Consider the following 17,803-nt stretch of genomic DNA (forward strand, 5'->3'; position numbering starts at 1 on the left):
CATGGAATGGCAACCTCTAAGCACAATCCACGACCCTTTTTTCTCCAAGAATATTAATCTTCATCTTCATCTTCAATATGCGTTCCTACCCCTCACTATTCAGGATAGATAGACTACATGATAAGCCCCACCAAACAGGAAGAGATGAAACAGTCTAAATGCATTGAATCGGATTGAATGCATGGAGGGTAGCCGGAGTCTAACCCATCTAATTCTACTAGTACAGTCTCTCACCCCCTTCACCGCCGCTATCTCCTCAAGATCCCTCCCCCCCCCCTTCCACCCTCTGATCTGATTTAATCCACCAACAACTCTAACCTCCTCAACCCCGCGGCCTAACAAGTCGAAACATCATCTCCGGCGCAGCCACCGTATCCGCAAAACAGACGCCCTCCGTCGCAGCGCCCATAATGCCCCAGCACTGGATACTAACATCAATGTCAGACTGAGGTTCGCCATCGGCCTCATCATCTGACAGCGCGCCGCCACCGTTACCGTTATTCGAGACGGAAGTGGACATAGAAGGAGGCGAAACAGGTTTCTGAGTAATCGCAATAACAGAACTCGTGCCCGCATATCTAGCGCTTTTCTCGGGCTCGGCTTCACTCCCAGGCTCCTCGCCTGCGCGGTTCGCGAAGACCAGGATGATTCTCTTGTCTTGACGGCCTTCACCCTCACCGCTCGTGTCATCGATGTTAGTGGTATTTCTCAACTTCTCCCGTAAAAGCGGCATGAATCGTTGGATCCAGTAGTTGAATGTGTCCATTTCGGGCTTGCCCTTTAGGGCATCGAGTTCCTCCTTTGAGAGGAGGGTTAGCCACGCCATCGAGAGGATGACGAGTTGGGACTTTGAATCGAGCACGCGGTTGGCGAACTCGTAGGCGCTGTAGGGGGCTGTGAAGCGGTAGGGGTTTATGTCCATGCAGATGCCGAAGGAGGTTGCTATTTCTTGGTTTGCGGTGGTGGTGGCGGCTGAGGGGGGTAGTGGTGGGAGGATAGCGGCCTCACCCTGAGCCCGCGCTTGAGAATCCGAATTTGAAGGTGTATTCTGATCCTGAGTTGGAAAAGTAAGTTGATGGAACCCCAACTCAGCACTCCCTTCACTGGCCCAGGTTTCATCCGTGTAGTAGAGGAATGTCTTGCGGTAGTTGAGGAGTGTCTCGCCGTTTTCATTGACGACGAGGAGGGAGTTGTAGTATTTCTCTATTTCGGTCGTTCCTTGTTGCTGCTCTTGCGGTTGGCCATCGGAGGCTATGAAATGCTGATTTTGGTCCTGCTGCTGTTGGATCTCAACCTCAGGATACCCAATGCAGACTTTACACTTTAATCTCTTGGCTGTCTCCCTTGCCCAGGCTGCGCATGCCCCCTTTCCTGCTTCTTCCAGGTAAGGTTTTATGGAGTCTAAAGAGGGGAAGTTGTATCCTATATTCATCAACGTCACGCTCATCATCACCCCCAAGCCATCCACCAGAACGACTAGAGAAGGTGTAAGGGAAACCAACCAGTCAACGCCAACTCCGGCAGCACAAGGATATCCAATTTCGCATCCTCAAGGCGAACACTTCGAGCGTCATCAAGGTCAGACTCAGAAGTAGGACCAGCGACCCTCGTATTCTTCAGCAACTCATCAGCGCGCTTGATATTCCCCTCGAGATCACCTAGTCTTGAGGCGATTTGGAGTGTGGCGATACGCATTTCTCTTATTTGAATAGATTTACACTGAGCTGTGTATGGTGATGGATATCGAGTAGCCGGCCTCTTGACCGGAGAATCCCTATGCACGCCGCGACTGAGATACGTGCTCAGATTCAAGTACCGCCGTTGGAGCTGACTTTGGAAAAGTCCCACGCGGACTTTGATGGGGGTGAAGGATGCAATAATGGTTATTGTTAGGTGACTGGTTCTTGTAACGTTTTTGCTTCGCTGGTTCATAGGCGAGTGGACGTTTGGCTATAGATTGCAGCGTGATAAATGGATGTTGCTGTGATGAGGTGATGTTGGTGGTTTGATTGGTGGAGGTGTGTCTATGGTCACGTGATCCAAGGACTGTACAGCGCATGGATGGCTGGCTTCAGTTACTGAAGGCATCCATCCACGGATAACCATTGAAACTACCTACAAAGTTTATGTGCAGAAAAGTAGGCCAAGTAAGCAATCTGAGTTTCAGAATAAGCAAGGCTGGTATGATCCAGCTCCAGCATGTATTCACCCCACCAAGCAACGTCATCTACAAAACAACACGCATGCTAAACACAGCCTTAGAGAATCAACCCACAACGCCACGCAATGCATAATACATCCACCAATTCCAAAACAAACACCACACCCTGGTCAATGCTGGATAGGATGAGCTAAGATAAGTATAAACAACGACGCCCATTGCGAACAATGGCACTCCAATATATTCCAAATGATTATTTCTTCGAGGGCGTGCGCCACGATTTCTTCGGTGTGAGGTTAAGCGGTTTATACGCTAACCCCTTACCCCCTGTCATTCGGATTCTTTGTTCGGTGCGAGACAAGGTACGCCCAAGTCCCAGGTCTGTATCTGGGGCAAGAGCGACGTGGTAGCCGTTCATAGAGGGCTGTTGGGGCGATTGGCTTCGCGAGAATGTATAAGATGCGGCGCTGCTGCCGGGGCTGAATGAGGAGCGCCAGGGTTCGAACGGTGAGGAGGCAGGGTAGCCATCTAATATGCGGGGACCGGTTCTCATGGACTCAGCGGCGATCCGCGCGGCTGAGAGGAGGAGTTCGTCTTCGTCGACGTTATTTGGCTTGGGAGGTTCAGCCTTCTTTTCCGCCGGTTTTCGGGCAGTCAACGATTCGATTTGCTCGAGGATAGGGAGTTTCGGTAGGGGTTTGATGGAGGACAGGGCTAGTGATTTCTTGGGTCGCTCTGCCTTGGAGACTTTGGTTGCCTTGACGCCACTCTTGGGTGGGGTTTCCTGTTCAAGCACTCGCTTTCGACTTCCTGGTGTGGAGACGGTGTGTCGCCGTCGGTCAGCAGCCTCTCTCAAGGAAGCTATCCACGCTTGCTGGCGTTCGGCTTCTTGTGCGGCTTCTGCAGCCACTGCGAAAGTCAGTGAGCGACTCGCCCCAGAACATTTGTGTTGGGCCGTGCTTACCTTGTTCCTCGCTAACAGCCTTCACAGATGTATCTATTTCATGAACCTGTTGAACGTTGAGTGCAGGCTGTGCGGGTTTTGGTAATTCCGCATGATGTAAGATAGGTGTGGGAGGGGCCACCGGTTGCGCTTCTATACTCTTACTAGAAAATAATGGAGTAGATTGCGGGGCGGAAACAGCATCCCGTGCAGCCCCATTCGTAAAGGAAGGCGGCGGCGGCGCGGCGAGCTTTCCAGCTCCAGGCAAGGGACCACTAGCGGAGGGTTGGAAGGTAGGTGCTGGTTGTGATGGTGGCTGAACAGTCGAGGATATTGATGGCACTATGAACTAGTTAGTCGACGGATATCTATGTTGGTCAGGGAGAGTACACATACCCTTCTTCTCTGGGGCCGGAGCACTCATTGCAAAAGTATTAGGAGCTGCTACAGGAGCCGTTGGTTGAGGAGATTCTGCAGGAGCTATCTGAGGGGTTTGGATGGTCGGCGTCGGTGCGCTAAGACTGAACAGCGACGCAGGGGCCTCAGTAGGCGCGGGTTTTGCAATGTCAAAAATACTAGGTGACTGGCCAGCAGTGAGACCATTAGGTTGATTGGGCTTGACGCTGGATGCGGCTGGATTAGCAAAAGGAGAGCCACTAGGCGGCGCAGTGAGTGGGATTTGACTGTTTGGCGAGCCATTAGATGCCCCTGGAAAGGACGCGGGGGGCGTGAAAAGCGTTGTAGTTGGCGAAGCAGGTCCTTTGTCTTGAGCCGATTGTCCAAAAGGGTTTGTACTAGAGAAAGGGCTTGGTGATTTCTGAACGTTTGCGGCCGTTATAGAGGGGGTGGATTTGATGGGTTCAGGGTTTGCCGCAGGTGTTGCGAACGGTTTCGCAAAAGGGTTGAGAGATGGTGAAGATGGTGTCGAAGTGCTCCCAGCAGTGCTAGTAGTAGGAAACAAGGACCCAAAAGGATTGGATGGAGCAGGCGGCTGAGACTCTTGAGGCTTCGCGATGGAGGTTCCTGACGTAGAACTTTGGACGCTCGCAGTGTTTGCGGGTGGTTGAAATATACTTCCAAAAGGATTAGCAATCGTTGATTGCTGGTTGTTGGTGCCATTAACTGTGCCAAACGGTTGAGACACAGTTGCCGGCGCCTCATTCTCATCCTCGCTCACAAAAAGCGAGTCATCATTGTCCATAGCCATATGGTCATTGGTACGCTCGGAAAGTAGAGATCGATCAACCATTCCCAGGGTCGCAGCCTCTTTGACATTAAGTCCAAGGACTAATGCAACCAGATTTCTGCCTGCACGTTTCGACTCGACGTAGGTCTCGGAGAAAGAGTGATCAGAAGATGGTTGGAACGCTGCTGAGGGTTAGTTGAAATACACCCAAGGGGCTGAAGGTATTATACATACCGATAGAGTCAACAGGACGACTACCCCAATTGAGATACGTATCACCATTAGCATTCTCGGCAAATTCCAGATCCTGGGCCGCGCAAAACTCAATTGTCTGTTCGTTATCATCGAAGCATAGAACGTCAGTCAACTCGTCAACAGTCCACTCCTCGTTTTTATGCTGTTGGGAGGCAGGATAACGGCAATATCCCTTCCAGATCGAGCGGATGGCGGTCTGGCGCATATGATTAAAGTAAATCTCCGCCACGCAAGCCATGAGATACGACACACCAGGTGAGTCGACAAGGTTGAAGAATCGTGCATAGAAGCCTTGCGCGATTGCATTTGGCCTCTTGGCGTCTAAAGTGCCTTGGTATTCCCAGGTATTTCCAGCAGCAGCGAACATCTCCAATGCTACTCGAACGCGCGGCGCATTCCGTAGTTCAGAAGGCCACTTTTGCACACGGGCTTCCAGGTCAGGTCGTTGGTCGTGAATCGAGAACAGGATGTAGTACGCGCGGAACTCGTCCTCGTTGGGGAAGGGAATACGATCTCGGTTGTCGTCGTAGTAGTACATCAGCGAGAGCATCGTATTGTTCAGCTGTTCGCGTTCTTGGTGTCGGTCGAACGGTTCCTCGTTCGCGGGGCTCGAAAGTAAATGGAGAGACACAATATGGAAACGAGCAATCCGCTCTAAGCATGTCACTGCGATTTTCACGTCCTCCTCTTGGGTGAGTTGTTGGACGGAAAAGTCGTTTCGGATCGATCGAGTGCGATCCCAGACAAACTTGTGTATTATACCCAAGGGTTCTGGTCCACCGATAACATGCCGTGTAAGGTAGTTCATCGTTTGAAGAAGAGTGCCGGGCGTTCGAATATCGGAAGGAAGTTGCTCGTCGTAACCCGCGGCAGATCGTCTAAACCGCTTGAGCATCTTCGCCTCCATGTTCTGGAGCGAGTTCGTTGTTGGGTGGAGATACTATCGAGCATGGTAAATTCCAGAATCGAACAAAAGGATGCTTGGGCTACATACCTTCTCGCTCTTGTCAACCATCTTCTGAACAATTCGTTCAACCCTCTCGAACTCCGGACACATGCTTGTGCAGGTTCCGACAGGAGTAATCGCCTTGTTCAAGGACATAGGCTGGTTTGGATCGGCCATCTGGCCATCTTTAATAGCCTGTTCCCTTTGTTTCGCGCGGTCGATTTTAAGCTGCACAAATGTAAGCTTACTCCAGTACGTCAGGAAGTAAACTCACCTTCTCGTATCGCTCGTTGTAGCCGCCCAAGGTAGATATATCTTCCACAGGCACAGCACCCCCAATCATTCCATTTGCTGGCGGGGCTGCTGGCTGCAGTTGCGGGGCTCTTTTCGCATTATGAGAAGAACCGCCGCGGGTTGACGGACCCCCAAAGCCTCCCCGTGTCGATCCACGCCCAAAACCCGTAAACGAAGGCTTTTTCTGTGGTATAGATGCAGAAGCAGCGGCAGTGGCAGTCGGCTGACTCTGCTTCAACTGTCCAAAGGGCGAAAATGTCGACGGGGTAGAAGTTGCTTGAGCCTCGGGTTTGTTAGCGCGCCATGTATTCGATGTCGCGCCCGCCCCTCTGGTATTCCCTCGTCCAGCTCTTGCAGCGGGCGCTGTTCCCCGTCCACGCCCTCGACCACGGAAGGTCGAATTCTGCGGGTTGGTATTGCCACCTCCTCGGGGCGTGAAGGATGCTGCACCCCGAGGCTGGAAAGCCGCCGCACCCCTAGGCTGGAAGTTTATCGCCCCCCTAAACTGTCCACCGCGTCCGCGTGCCGTCGAGCTCGCTGCTCCGTCTGTCTGGTGAAGCACAGCAAACGGGTTTGCCGAAGTCGCCATTCTCCCGCGAGCGGCGGAGGAGCGGCGGTTGGAGCCGTGAACCTCCTACTCAGTGAATGGTGTCGTGTTCCGCCAATTTGCCGGTTAAACAATTTGAGGCGATTCAAAGCTTGGCCGAGTCTTTCTGTGTTTCTTTGAGCTCCTTGAATAAGTCGCAAACGGTGGGTATCGAAGTCGAAGTAGAACAATCCTAAATTTGCTATCCGCCGTAATAGTCGGCAGGTGCATAATGAGAGTCAGCCCATGTCCGACCAAGGTATGGTATTATCATAACGGCGGAAGTGTAAAGTAACGCGGAGAGCGAAAGAGCGAAGGGAAAAGGTGACGGTGGGACGGATTATGGACGCAAGCAAGATCGAGGACGTTGTTGTACCTTTGAGAAGGTCTTCGACTGGCGATATACTTCCAATACTGATTCTCGTCTTTTAAGGTCGGAAGCCACGTTCATGCGATGCGAATTGATGTTGGTTGCGATAGCTCGAGGTTCTTGGTTCGGTTTCGGTCGGTAGGGGAGGGCCGCCGGGCGGACGAGCACGGAGGCTCGGGTCAAGATTGGCGAGCGAACGCTGAGTTGATTTTCGATGTTATATGGAGGTGAATCGATAGACTGATAGATGCTTCGAAGGAGCTTCAAAACTAGAGGTTGTGTCAATGAACCAGGCGAGTCTCTTTGTCGTGAGGAGATCCCGCGACTCTCGTCCCAAAAGCATTTAGGCGCGGCTGACGCGCGGCTACAATCGATGTCCTCTTGCGGCCTGGGGCATCGACAGATCTACAATCACTTCACTGTTTTTCAACTGAGGTAGTTCTAGTTCTTCGAGCTACATAGGTATTATTCATCTCTTTTTCTCAAGCAAACAATTCTTCATTATCCGATGTCTTCATTTCGTCTTCACTATCATCAACATGGTTATATACACCAACAATCAGTCCCCTGAAGAGGCCATACAGCTGTTCAGCATCGCCTCGAGCGCCCTCGCTTCCAAACTCTAACAAGCCCAAAAAAAAGACCTGAAATAACATATACAGAAAAGAGAAAACTCACTCAACATAAGAAGCTCATATCAAATAATTCCGAAGCAGCATCATACCAAGCGGCTTTTGTTTCATACAAGTCAAACATAATCACAAATACAATAGCGAATCATCAAAGCTGAACCGGAACACGAAAATTTGAGGAGAAAAAAAAAGACAATAAATACCCTGAAGAAATGTCGCAAGTGCTCAAGGATAAGTCGCTACATTAGCTTATGTGCATCTGTCGATAAATATAGGGATATAGATCCCAAGATGTAGAGGAATGGTCGCAAAATGAGCACCATGGTGATCGTATCGTGATTTCATGAGAATATCCAGAGGAAGTCGCCCGGAACCTCTCGAGACAAATAACAGCAAAAGAGGACTGGGCCGTATATCCGAACTAAAATGACCTGTTCAAGGAGTTTCTTGACCCTAGGTGCCCCATGTGCGATGGCCCCCTTGTCATGTCGGGAAGACCATGAGGTATGTCTTGAGAATGAGCATTGTTCACAGACATTGGGTATTGCATGGGGCTCTGGGGAAGCGAGCCATGAGAAGCTCCGTACTCCATCGAGTTGTATGCAGGGGTTCGATACTGCGGATACCAATTTTCGAATTGACTCGGTTGGTGTATTGGCGACTGGTGCATCGGCAAGGTCATAGGGCGATGCTGCTCGGGGCCAGTGAAAGGCATGGAGGTCAAATAGTCAAAGGCGCCGGGATGCTCGTCAGGACTCATCAAAGCCGACGGTTCATGCTTGATAGCAGGATGGGGTGAGAAGCCATTGGAATACTCGGCAGGTGTATGATAGAATGAGCGAGACTGTCTCGCGGGCTCCTCAAAGGTGAAAGACTCGTCCAAGGAGAATGGCTGGCTTTGCTCGTTGCCCAGGCTAAAAGACCGGTTTTGCAAGGCCACAGGGTCGACGGCAACAAAGGCAGAATGCGAGACATGTGACGATGTCGCAAATGTCAACGGATCCGCCTCAGTTTCCTCATAGTCGTCATCCTCAAGCTTTTGTTCCGTGTTCTCTTCCTCCAATTCTTCTTCTTCTGCTGCTGCTCCCGCATTCTTCGTAGATGCTTTACGACCGCCTCGGACGTACACAACGGTACTCGCATCTGTACAGCGTCATGAGCTTCGTTGCCTATGGCCGGTAAAATAGAGCACTTACCGACTTCTCCTAGTTCATACCGCTCTTCGAGCTTCCTCACTTTGAAGATTTCTTTTAGCTGTTCCCATTTTTGCTGCCACTGTGCTTTCGGAATCAAGTGCCGTTTTTGTTCTTCGGCGACTTCTTGAAGTTGTTCCGCGGTAAATTCAGTGCTCCTAGGGTTACGTAAAAGGTGAATCAACAGACGAACACGCCCTGCATCGTGTTAGATTGTCGAAACGCCTGTATGGCTTGTTATATATGACTTACCATCCCTCTTCAAGTGATCCGGCTCTTTGTGAATAACATCCTCTGGCCACCACTCGGGCTTCGTTTTCTCTGGATCCTTTGGTCCCTCTCCCTTTTTACGGGGGCCCCCGTTGTATGGATAGCTCCTTTGTTTCTTTGGTTGGATAGCTTTTATCCAACTCTTCGCGATATGACGGCAGTTATGTTGCTGTAGTTCCATGAGAGCAGACACATAATACTCTAAGACTTTCTCGGTATCACCAATCTTCATAGCCACCATAGTGTTGGCTGACGGTGAGGGTGTCTGCTGGATGGATGGCGAGTTGTCTCTGAAGGACGTCTCGAGACTAACGTCCCGAGCTGAAGCTTTGCGGCGCTTACCCTGGTGATGCTGTGCGACATCGCGAGCACGCTTCTGGGCTTGGGGTTGAGGAACCGCAGCAGGGCCTAAGAGTCTTGGTAAGCTCCGTTGACAAGTATGAGAACCGAACTTAGGATAGCACGTACGATGAATTAATGGCTTGTGGTATCCGATCATAGGGCCGATGGTCTCAAGGAACCGCTCGCGGACATCAGGGGTGAATATTGCGCGGGCTTGACCTTGTATCGATGGTGATTCGGAAACATTGATCTTGCCCATATTATCGTAGTAGATCACAGCGTAGTGTGCGTAGGGAAGGTTAATTGGCGATTCGGCCAAAGGACGCGTTGGCTATAGCTGGTGTTAGAGCGACAGAGTATAGCAGTTCAGTTCAATGCACTCACAGAAACACACTCCCAGCCAGCATATCCATCCTTCATAGATGACATGGACCGCTTGAGCGGTGCAGACACCGGAAGAGGTGTGTTGACAACCATGGTGTCACGTTGAGCTCAGACAAGTTGGAAGCGGTTTAAAAGATGGCTTGGTGAATGATGCTGATCTGTGCAGAAATAGTCGCTGGTGCAGTCAAGAATTGTGCGAGCTCTCGAGCATATAGATGGTTGTGGGGTGACAGATAGCGAGCGTGGTGGACAAGCCGAGTGCTTTATACTTCCTCACTCGGGGCAGTACTTTGGTCGAGACCGGGAACTCGTGAGGTCTCCTGGAGACGATTGTTCACCCAGGCAAGTCAAGGCCTGTTTGTATTTGGGCTGCAATACTCCCGATCTGGAAACGGAGGTCCAAGTCAGCTTGCCTGTTTTGGCTTTGAGCGAGCGCGTAAGTGCATCATGAACGGGCAAGCAGGCTGGAGGGAAGAGCATATGGTTCAGACTTGAGGGACTCGACAACGTTCTAGACGCTAACCCAGAAGGCCAGTGCAGGCTCCCATGGGAGAAATTCGGTGCAGACGTTCATTTCACGTACACAGGCAAACAGAGAGTGTGGTGGTCGGGGCTGGTGTGTGGTGCTGGGTACGAGGGCTCACTCCTTACCAGAATTCGAGGGGTGTCCCTGGGATGGTGGTGGATCACAGGGTCAAAGGGTCAGAGGGGCGTGGGCTGAAGGTGAAGAAAGCTGCAGGAAGAGCTGCTCGTATCCGACGGTCACACACAGGATGGTTTGGCGTTGGGGATGGAGTGGCTGCAATTCGATTCGAACCAACGGAAGTTGAAGAGGTTGTTGTTGACGGGGAACGACTGGAGGTAAACGGGGGATGGTGACACGAGCGATGCAGTGGGCTGTACTGGTCGTGGTCGACGGAAGTATACCCCAGTTGTGGTCAGTACACAACCACCTGGAGTTGTTGTTGTTGTTGTTGTTGTTGTATCGAGAGAAGGTTTGGAGAGAAAGTTGATTGGAAAGAAGAATGAAGAAGCCGATGAATGGATTCTTGATGTTTTATAGTTTAAGATGGTTCAGAAAAAAGAATGGACGAGACTGGATGAGACTGACTACTGGGGGAGGGGGAAGAAATGGGCTTTTTGAATATGAAGTGAGTAGGTATGAGATCCCCATCGAGATTGCAAAAGAACCAGCTGCAGAAAAGAAGAGTCCACGACACTTGAGACCATTCCTTTTTCTGATAATTCTTCTTCTTTTTTTTACTTACATATTTTCTCTAAAGAAAGAAAAGCAAGCCGAATCGGGAGGTTCCAACAACATGGGTATCCCTGGTCGCATTAGACTCGAAGATGGTCCAAGCCGAAACACAGCTAAATAAGAGGCACCGGTACAATGCATGATGGACTGCTGCAGCACTGTGGGAATTTGGAATTGCTTTTTTGAGATAGAAAATCAGAAGATTTGCTGATTAAATGATATGATTCAACAGATAAATCATTCCAGATAATCCTAATCGGGCTTTTTCTTTTTCGCTCCAAGTCCAGCTTGGTATTTGCTTTTTGCCTGGTCTGGCCAGCTCGCACTGTAATTTGTAGATCTCCTCGCTCACTGACCACTCCTGCTCAGACTCACATCCAATGGCCGGTAGACTTTACCCTCGCCATCTCTCCAGTTCCCGGTCTTCAGTGGCACTGACAGCCGCCTCCTCCCCCAGACTCGATTCTGGACAGTTGGACTTGCTCGGACCGGGCCAGTGTAGACGCACCGTGGCGTCTCGAGGCCTGGGGGGTTTCCGCTCTTTCACCCAAAGCATTGGAAAGCTGAGGGCTTGGTGGCTTGGGGCTTGGAAATTACCCTACGTACGCCATGCAAATGATATATTTCAAATACCTTTGTGCAGTGCTTTTGGGCTGACAGAAGCACTGGCTTGGAGGCTAAGCGATTGTAGTATAGCGAGGGGGGCTAACAGTGGAGCTCCGAAGACGATCTAACAGCCTCTCTGAAGAGTGACCTCCAGGGATCCCCTTTCCGGGACCAATTCTGTTGTCTCCGGAACTTTTTGCTCTTACTTTGACGGGATTAGTTCGTATCTTGGAGATCCTTCTGAGTCCTGACATCGCGGGATGGGGCTGGTTTGGCGTGCTAACCGCTCTTCGCACTCGGGAGGATCAATGGATTTCGTTTGCTCTTGGGGCCCAATCCATCGCCCCTCCACTTTCATAGTAGTGTGCTCCGGTTCAAATTGACTCGATTGCTGTGGCTTATATCTCTCTGACTGTGCCTGATCGCTTTTTAATTTATTTCACGGACAGAATCTCCGCGGCTGTGACCTGGCACATTCGGGAGGATCTAGTGTACCCTGTCTTTGGGGACAATCGTCGATGGTTCCTTGCTGTGGGCCGGGGGTGATTCTAACAGTAACGCCAATGTCACGTATCATCATCATCATGGTCATTGGGGGTGGAAAACGCCTTCGTCGGCTGGTCCTAACCTTTTTTTCATTGTGAGTCGGGGATTCGGAGCAGCAGCGGTACTTCTGGGCTCAGCATTGAGTGGCCCAGAGGGTCCGACCCCAAATCGGTGTCTCGGATGGCTTGCATTTTGTACGACCTCTTAGAGACGACTGAGCGCTCAATCACGCACAGGCCGCATATCTTCAGGTCTGTTCTACTGTTCCATGGTCTTTCTAGAGCATTAAAGGTTCTGTCAGAGACTCAGAGTTGGGCATAGTCTTTTGTCAAGAAGAACGTGTATTTGGATTTCGATAAAGAAACACTTACAGTACGTCGGACGACTTTCCAACGTTTTGGAAAAAATTCGATCGTCTTCGAACTTGGACCCAAAAGGAAGGACCTTAGTGCCGCCATGAGACACGCCAAGTGCTGCATGTCTTCGTAGAATATATTGAGGCTGGACTCCTGCTATCATCACCTGAGAGTGTGCGGGAGGGCCGGTAAGGCCGGATTATCCAGGTGCTTAAAGAATCCTGAAAAGGTACTATTGAACAGGAACCGGGGCCAGGGACACCGTCTTGGCTTGAAGATGGATGTCAGAGACCAGAATGTCGTATTGACAACCTTCGAGGCGTGTTAATCTACCTAGTATCCTCTTGGCCGGGGCGGCAAGTTCCCAGCAGTCTGGGTACAATCCGTGCGTCCACCCGAGCAGGAATGGCATAGACGATCCGGGGCCCAACCTAGCTCGCTAAAGCGCCGGAATTTCACGCCCTCAACGCTAGTATACGGAGGAGAGTACGTACTCAATACGGCTGGGCGAATTCAAGCAGAATTACGGAGCCACGAATGGGCAAATGAAGGACATCATTGATCTCGTTCTTCGGACTATTCAGAGCCGGCCGACCAAGTTGTATCGTAAATCAGAGCATTCGAACTTCCGTCGGAAAGTCGCCAGCTTCGTAGGCAATGTTTTGATGACAGCCTGAAGCCAGTGAGAAAGGACAAGAGATGTGCTTTCCCGGCCTGCAAGCAAACGTGAGTAGGTACCTCTATCATCAGTACAAGCTGGAGCTGAGAGAAAATTGCCCATATCTGTCGGTGAGAGATTGCTCCACGCTTGGTCAGGGCGTCAGCTTGATCTGCTTGCGATAAAGACGCAGCGCTCGAATGAGAGGAGACAGTGATGGTGACAGGAGAGAAGAGACGGCAAAATGGTGGTGGTGTTCCTGCCAAGCGGAGAATCCATTGCGGCATTGCCAGCAAATGCCAACAAGATGCCAGACGGCGATCATTTCCAGCAGTTTGAGTTTCGTCAATAATAACGAACAGACAGGCATAACTGCCCTCTTTTATTAATGTTATTATGGGTCTGTAGTTACACGGACTCGATCGGAACAATAAAGCTCATCTCCAGCTGCCGAAGCGAAACTCTGTTGTGCGCTACTTAGTAGTTACCTTTCCCTTGGGAACACACGGGAGCAACTCTGATACTCCCGGCACTCTATCTTGCTTCTCACCCTCCACACTGCACAGATGAGTGCCAGTTCTTCCTTGACTTTTCTGCCACCATCTCATCATCTGCCACGATCCTGTGACCTCCCCATCACCAATGTTTGCTCTTCAAAGCGGGCCATTCTGCCGAGTCTGCCCCGCACACGGAACAGTTATCCCACCTCATAACGGCTTCAACGATCATTATTGGCAATAGAAACGATACTTCTCCGGTCTTACTTCATCTTTCGTCAGTTGAGCACCGCTCAAGATTCCAGTCGCGGCCGTCGCGGTCCTCTCGGGCGATAGTTGGCTCCCTGGGATTTACCCCTCACCCCAAAAACGGGAAGACCTCGATCCAGTGCGCACCAAAAGGATTCTGATGTGCCCACACCTGCAGGCAATCTCTTCTCTTCAGCTGATCTCTGCTTTAAAGGATTCTTCCGAGGAGAAGGCATCCGTTGCCTTCATCGTCATGAAGCAGCCAGGACCCTATCAATCTGTCATTAAGATAAGCTATGATGGCAGGAAGCCGCTTACTATGCCTGAAACCCCCAGTCTACATCGCTGTCGCAGTAGTGGCAAACGTTCGGAATCTCGCAAGATTCAGAGCAACATGATACAAGACGCGTTATCCATATCTAGAAGTGCAGTTCCTCCTGGAATTTGTCACTAAGCGCCGAATAAGCAGGAAAAAGAAGGAAGGCTGCCTCCGGCTATGGCTCCCCGTGGCTTGGCCCGTTCCCCGACTAATGCTCTAGTCGATCTCGCCTCATCCTTTTTCATCACATAGATGCTACCCTAGACCAGTCTAGGGAGAAAGTGCGATGTCTGCTCCCCAATTGCATCAGTGAAACCGCCGGTCACCGAGTTGGTCACACTGAGGAGCTCCTTGAGACTGTTGAGTCTTTGAGGTCTTGACATGACTCCTTCCCAAAACGCCAAAAGTAGGTCTTGGGGTGTTGAGCCTGGTGCCAATCGGCAAGTTCATTGTCCACTTGGACTCAACACCGTTTTCGTGACAGCAGCGGAAGCTTGCCCTTGATCCGCGGTGGACATGAGAGTGCTTGTCGCAAACATGACGTGCACGGTTTTAACCGTTTTCGCCTCGTGTCCTCTTTGCGGCGCTGCCTCATGGTCTCGGGCGATTCTTATGGATGGCCACTTTGTACCTTGGTACCCGCTGCTATGTTTGCATTGTCCAGCACTACAACGTGGCAGGAGGATTTAACCGTACACGAGCATGCTTCTCGCATTCGATCAGGTTGTACCACCATGGAGTCCTACTTGATCTGGAGTAGCTGCAGGCAACATTGCAGGTCAACCTCACCGCTACAGTGTCAAACACATTGTCTTAATGCTTGCTTACGTCGTCGTACATGAAGTATACAGGGTGAACCTTGACCGGCGACAGTTGATTTAACGAATGGCTTTGCTCGAAATTATGACAGGATCTTCTTTGTTTCCAGGCGGCATAGCTCCATATGAGAGTCTGATATTGCCCCCTTTACACTTGCCTTGACTGCACCTCCGAACAAATGTCAGGTTGGGATGAAAACAAAGAAATCCGCGGTTGCCGCAAGGCACCACCAAATAACTAGTGGAGAGTCAGCCCGCTTCTTTGTCCGGTCTTTGCCCAAAAGTACTCCGTATAGCTTCACTTTTTTGTCCGAAGCCGAGGCCCCCGATCCTTCTTAGTTTGGAGCCGGCAGTTAGAGGTGATGGCAGATGCAACAAAGAAACCGAAACTGCGAAGCTTGAGGGTCGAGATGAGCCAGGGGCGCTTGTCTCAGAGCATTACACCGGGAGGTCGGAGAATCCACCTCAAAGCCATTTAAGCAGATAAAGATCATTGGACAAGCCTTGGAGCCCTGACAGGCTGAGTCTGACAGGCTGGTGGCTCGGATGATCCTAATGATCAGCAAGCTGCCAACTTAATCGCTGCCACCCTATTCTTGTCACCATCCAGTTAGCGTCCAACTAGGGCCATTAGCCGTGGCGCTATAGGCCTTTATTTGAACCGCTTTGCCCGAATTCAGCAATTAGGGCACTTGATTGGGCATCTCCGGCATGCGAGATAGCCTGTCTAAAATCTTAGCGTCTTCAACTTTGGGCAACGGACCCAACAAGCAATATCAATTGGTGCCCAAGGGGGCATTCCAGAATGACTGGCAGGTCAGGGGCTTTGACAAGACAGGATTCGTTGGAGACTTCTGTCTACAAACTTCAAAGCGATCATCGAGAACGTTTTAACCACAAGCAATGTCTTTTATTGAGGCCCACTATCAAACAGCTATAAAGTAATCGGACTGGATGCGGAGATTTTTGACGACACTTAGTCCACTCCACGGAGTCCACTCGTAGATCATCAGGGATGACAGGCTGACAGGCTGAGAGTCTGAGTCTGAGTGACGCACTACTCAAAGTCTCAAACTTGCCTAGTTCTTAGATTCTTACGTCGTTCTAAATGATCAGGGGTGGTTCCTGACATGAGTAATGCAGGATCGAGATTTTAGAGAGATTTGATTTCCACTGACAAGATCTGCCTCGCCCTCAAACACCCTCAGGGCAGCCCATCATCTTAAGTTTGCACAATCTATACGCAACCACGCTTTGACGGATTGGGGAACAGTCGCGAACATGGATGGATGCGTCATAATCGTACTGCGATTATCGAATGCCGGTCTCCGTCCTGGATGAATGTAAGTACTCCGTACACTCCATGATTTTGCAAGAAGAACCGGTTCTCCGACTTTCCGCCTCCGGTCGTGGCTCCTGATGAGATCCGATCGCAGAGAACGCCGACAGCGGCACAGCACGGGCGGCCCTCCCTAGCACACAACTCTGCCCTGACAGGACCATGGAGCTTGGACCTCAACTCAACACCCAAAATACCCTGGATGAGTGAGCAGAAGGTGTGAGCTTATTGTCATCACCCAATTGAGTCGCAGAATCACCAGCTTTTGAGTTTTGAGATGACCCCAGGGCCCACGATGCCAAAAGGACAGTGTCACAGTACTTTGTCCGGGACTCTCACGGACTGTTTGCTGTCACATCCCGCGCTAACACCAAACGAGACCAAACGAGTGCCGCCCAGTCCTAATCAGGCAAGAGGGTCGATCTCAAGTCCTCGACTGACCCTCTGACTGGCAGTTCATCTCTCCTTCATCTCTGATCAGTGGGGATGGAAGGCGTCTCGCGGACGCCGGCCCGGCCATGCCATCCCCAACGTTGTTTGCTTTGTGTCAAGACTGACTCTTGAGTCAGCGGCTGTCGCTCTCCTCCGTCCATGCTCCTGCTGTCGCCCTGAGGCCCAGAGGCCCAGAGCTCGGGGCCACGGTCTGGACTCACGCCGACGAAACGAAACGCCGAACAGCCCCGCGTTGCGATCGCAACGAGGTCTTCCAAATCGATCGTGCTATACTTATTGGTCGATCAGACGTCATCTCGGGCTTGGGGATGACTAGGATTCTGATGGCTGCAATATGACGCGCCTATCAAAGGTACCACATCATATGAAACTGTTATGCGAGAAACCATGCTAATATTCATCTGTCTAGGAACCCTTTTCCCATGCCTCTCCCCGCCCTCGTTTACTGCATTGGCCTCCGGGGAAGCTGTTAGCGTCTAGCGCGGTGACCGGATGAACCAAGGTTCTGGTTGCTGGGATAGGATCCCTGTCCATACTACAATGCTCGATGGTGATGCCGATAGCAGTGGATAACGGGTCGAAGCGATGGTTGCAAGCGACGTTGTATCGAGTCTCTTTTCTATCCAGCCGGACGAGCAAAGTGAGGCTACGGCGGCCTGTGCGTGCAATGGGAGATTTGGTCGTGGAGACTCGAGACTCGCGTGCAACGCATGCGCTTCCAGGACCTTCCGCGCATATGCATTCCCAGTTCCAGGGATCTGGCTGTAGGATCTCAGGACCGAGCTTCGGCACATACTGCGATAACGAGCACTGCGACGCTTTGCTTTGTTTTCAAGTTGGAGCCTGTTTATCCGCGCTCTGGCAAGGTTTAGCGACAACTCAATGCCGGCTTATTGTACCACCTGAGACCCCGCAACCAAGCACTAGCTGCTCTCCAGAGTCAGCACGAAATCCCCACGTCATTTCGCTTACATCAATTGAATTACTAAGGACGTTCCTGAGTCCTGACTATCATGCATAGTTGCCGAATAAACTGCGACACACCTTCATTCTCTATACGTCACATACTTTCCGCTGTTGTGCAAGACCGGGCCGGGCCTCTACAGGAGCATGCATGTAGGATACTACGGCTTGATGCGCAT

General features: G+C 51.0%; 5 protein-coding genes across 5 annotated transcripts; all 5 read right to left on the reverse strand.

Moving 5' to 3' along the window:
• Positions 1–97: 97 nt before the first annotated feature.
• On the reverse strand, positions 98–2,128 carry BJY04DRAFT_182929 (putative protein N-terminal asparagine amidohydrolase). Its single transcript, XM_073710393.1, has 2 exons — positions 1,503–2,128; positions 98–1,422 (listed from the first exon to the last, which is right to left on the reverse strand). The coding sequence occupies exons 1-2, from the start codon at positions 1,930–1,932 to the stop codon at positions 323–325; spliced, it is 1,530 nt and encodes a 509-aa protein (XP_073573951.1). The 5' UTR covers positions 1,933–2,128; the 3' UTR covers positions 98–322.
• Positions 2,117–4,102, reverse strand: BJY04DRAFT_182932 (uncharacterized protein). The gene is made up of 3 exons (XM_073710394.1): positions 3,501–4,102; positions 3,126–3,446; positions 2,117–3,070 (listed from the first exon to the last, which is right to left on the reverse strand). Exons 1-3 carry the CDS (start codon positions 3,526–3,528, stop codon positions 2,415–2,417), a joined length of 1,005 nt encoding a protein of 334 aa, XP_073573952.1. The 5' UTR covers positions 3,529–4,102; the 3' UTR covers positions 2,117–2,414.
• An 18-nt stretch (positions 4,103–4,120) lies between these two features.
• BJY04DRAFT_182936 (SAC3/GANP/Nin1/mts3/eIF-3 p25 family-domain-containing protein) lies at positions 4,121–5,223 on the reverse strand. The gene has a single exon (XM_073710395.1). The coding sequence runs from the start codon at positions 5,093–5,095 to the stop codon at positions 4,454–4,456; it is 642 nt and encodes a 213-aa protein (XP_073573953.1). The 5' UTR covers positions 5,096–5,223; the 3' UTR covers positions 4,121–4,453.
• A 2,506-nt stretch (positions 5,224–7,729) lies between these two features.
• BJY04DRAFT_182937 (uncharacterized protein) lies at positions 7,730–7,986 on the reverse strand. The gene has a single exon (XM_073710396.1). The coding sequence runs from the start codon at positions 7,963–7,965 to the stop codon at positions 7,795–7,797; it is 171 nt and encodes a 56-aa protein (XP_073573954.1). The 5' UTR covers positions 7,966–7,986; the 3' UTR covers positions 7,730–7,794.
• Positions 7,987–13,104: 5,118 nt separating this feature from the next.
• BJY04DRAFT_182938 (uncharacterized protein) lies at positions 13,105–13,359 on the reverse strand (the record flags this gene model as incomplete). Its single annotated transcript, XM_073710397.1, has 1 exon — positions 13,105–13,359. The coding sequence occupies one exon, from the start codon at positions 13,354–13,356 to the stop codon at positions 13,141–13,143; it is 216 nt and encodes a 71-aa protein (XP_073573955.1). The 3' UTR covers positions 13,105–13,140.
• Positions 13,360–17,803: the final 4,444 nt, after the last annotated feature.

Source organism: Aspergillus karnatakaensis (assembly GCF_047715665.1).
Source record: "Aspergillus karnatakaensis strain CBS 102800 unplaced genomic scaffold BJY04scaffold_11, whole genome shotgun sequence".
NCBI classification, from domain to species: domain Eukaryota; kingdom Fungi; phylum Ascomycota; class Eurotiomycetes; order Eurotiales; family Aspergillaceae; genus Aspergillus; species Aspergillus karnatakaensis.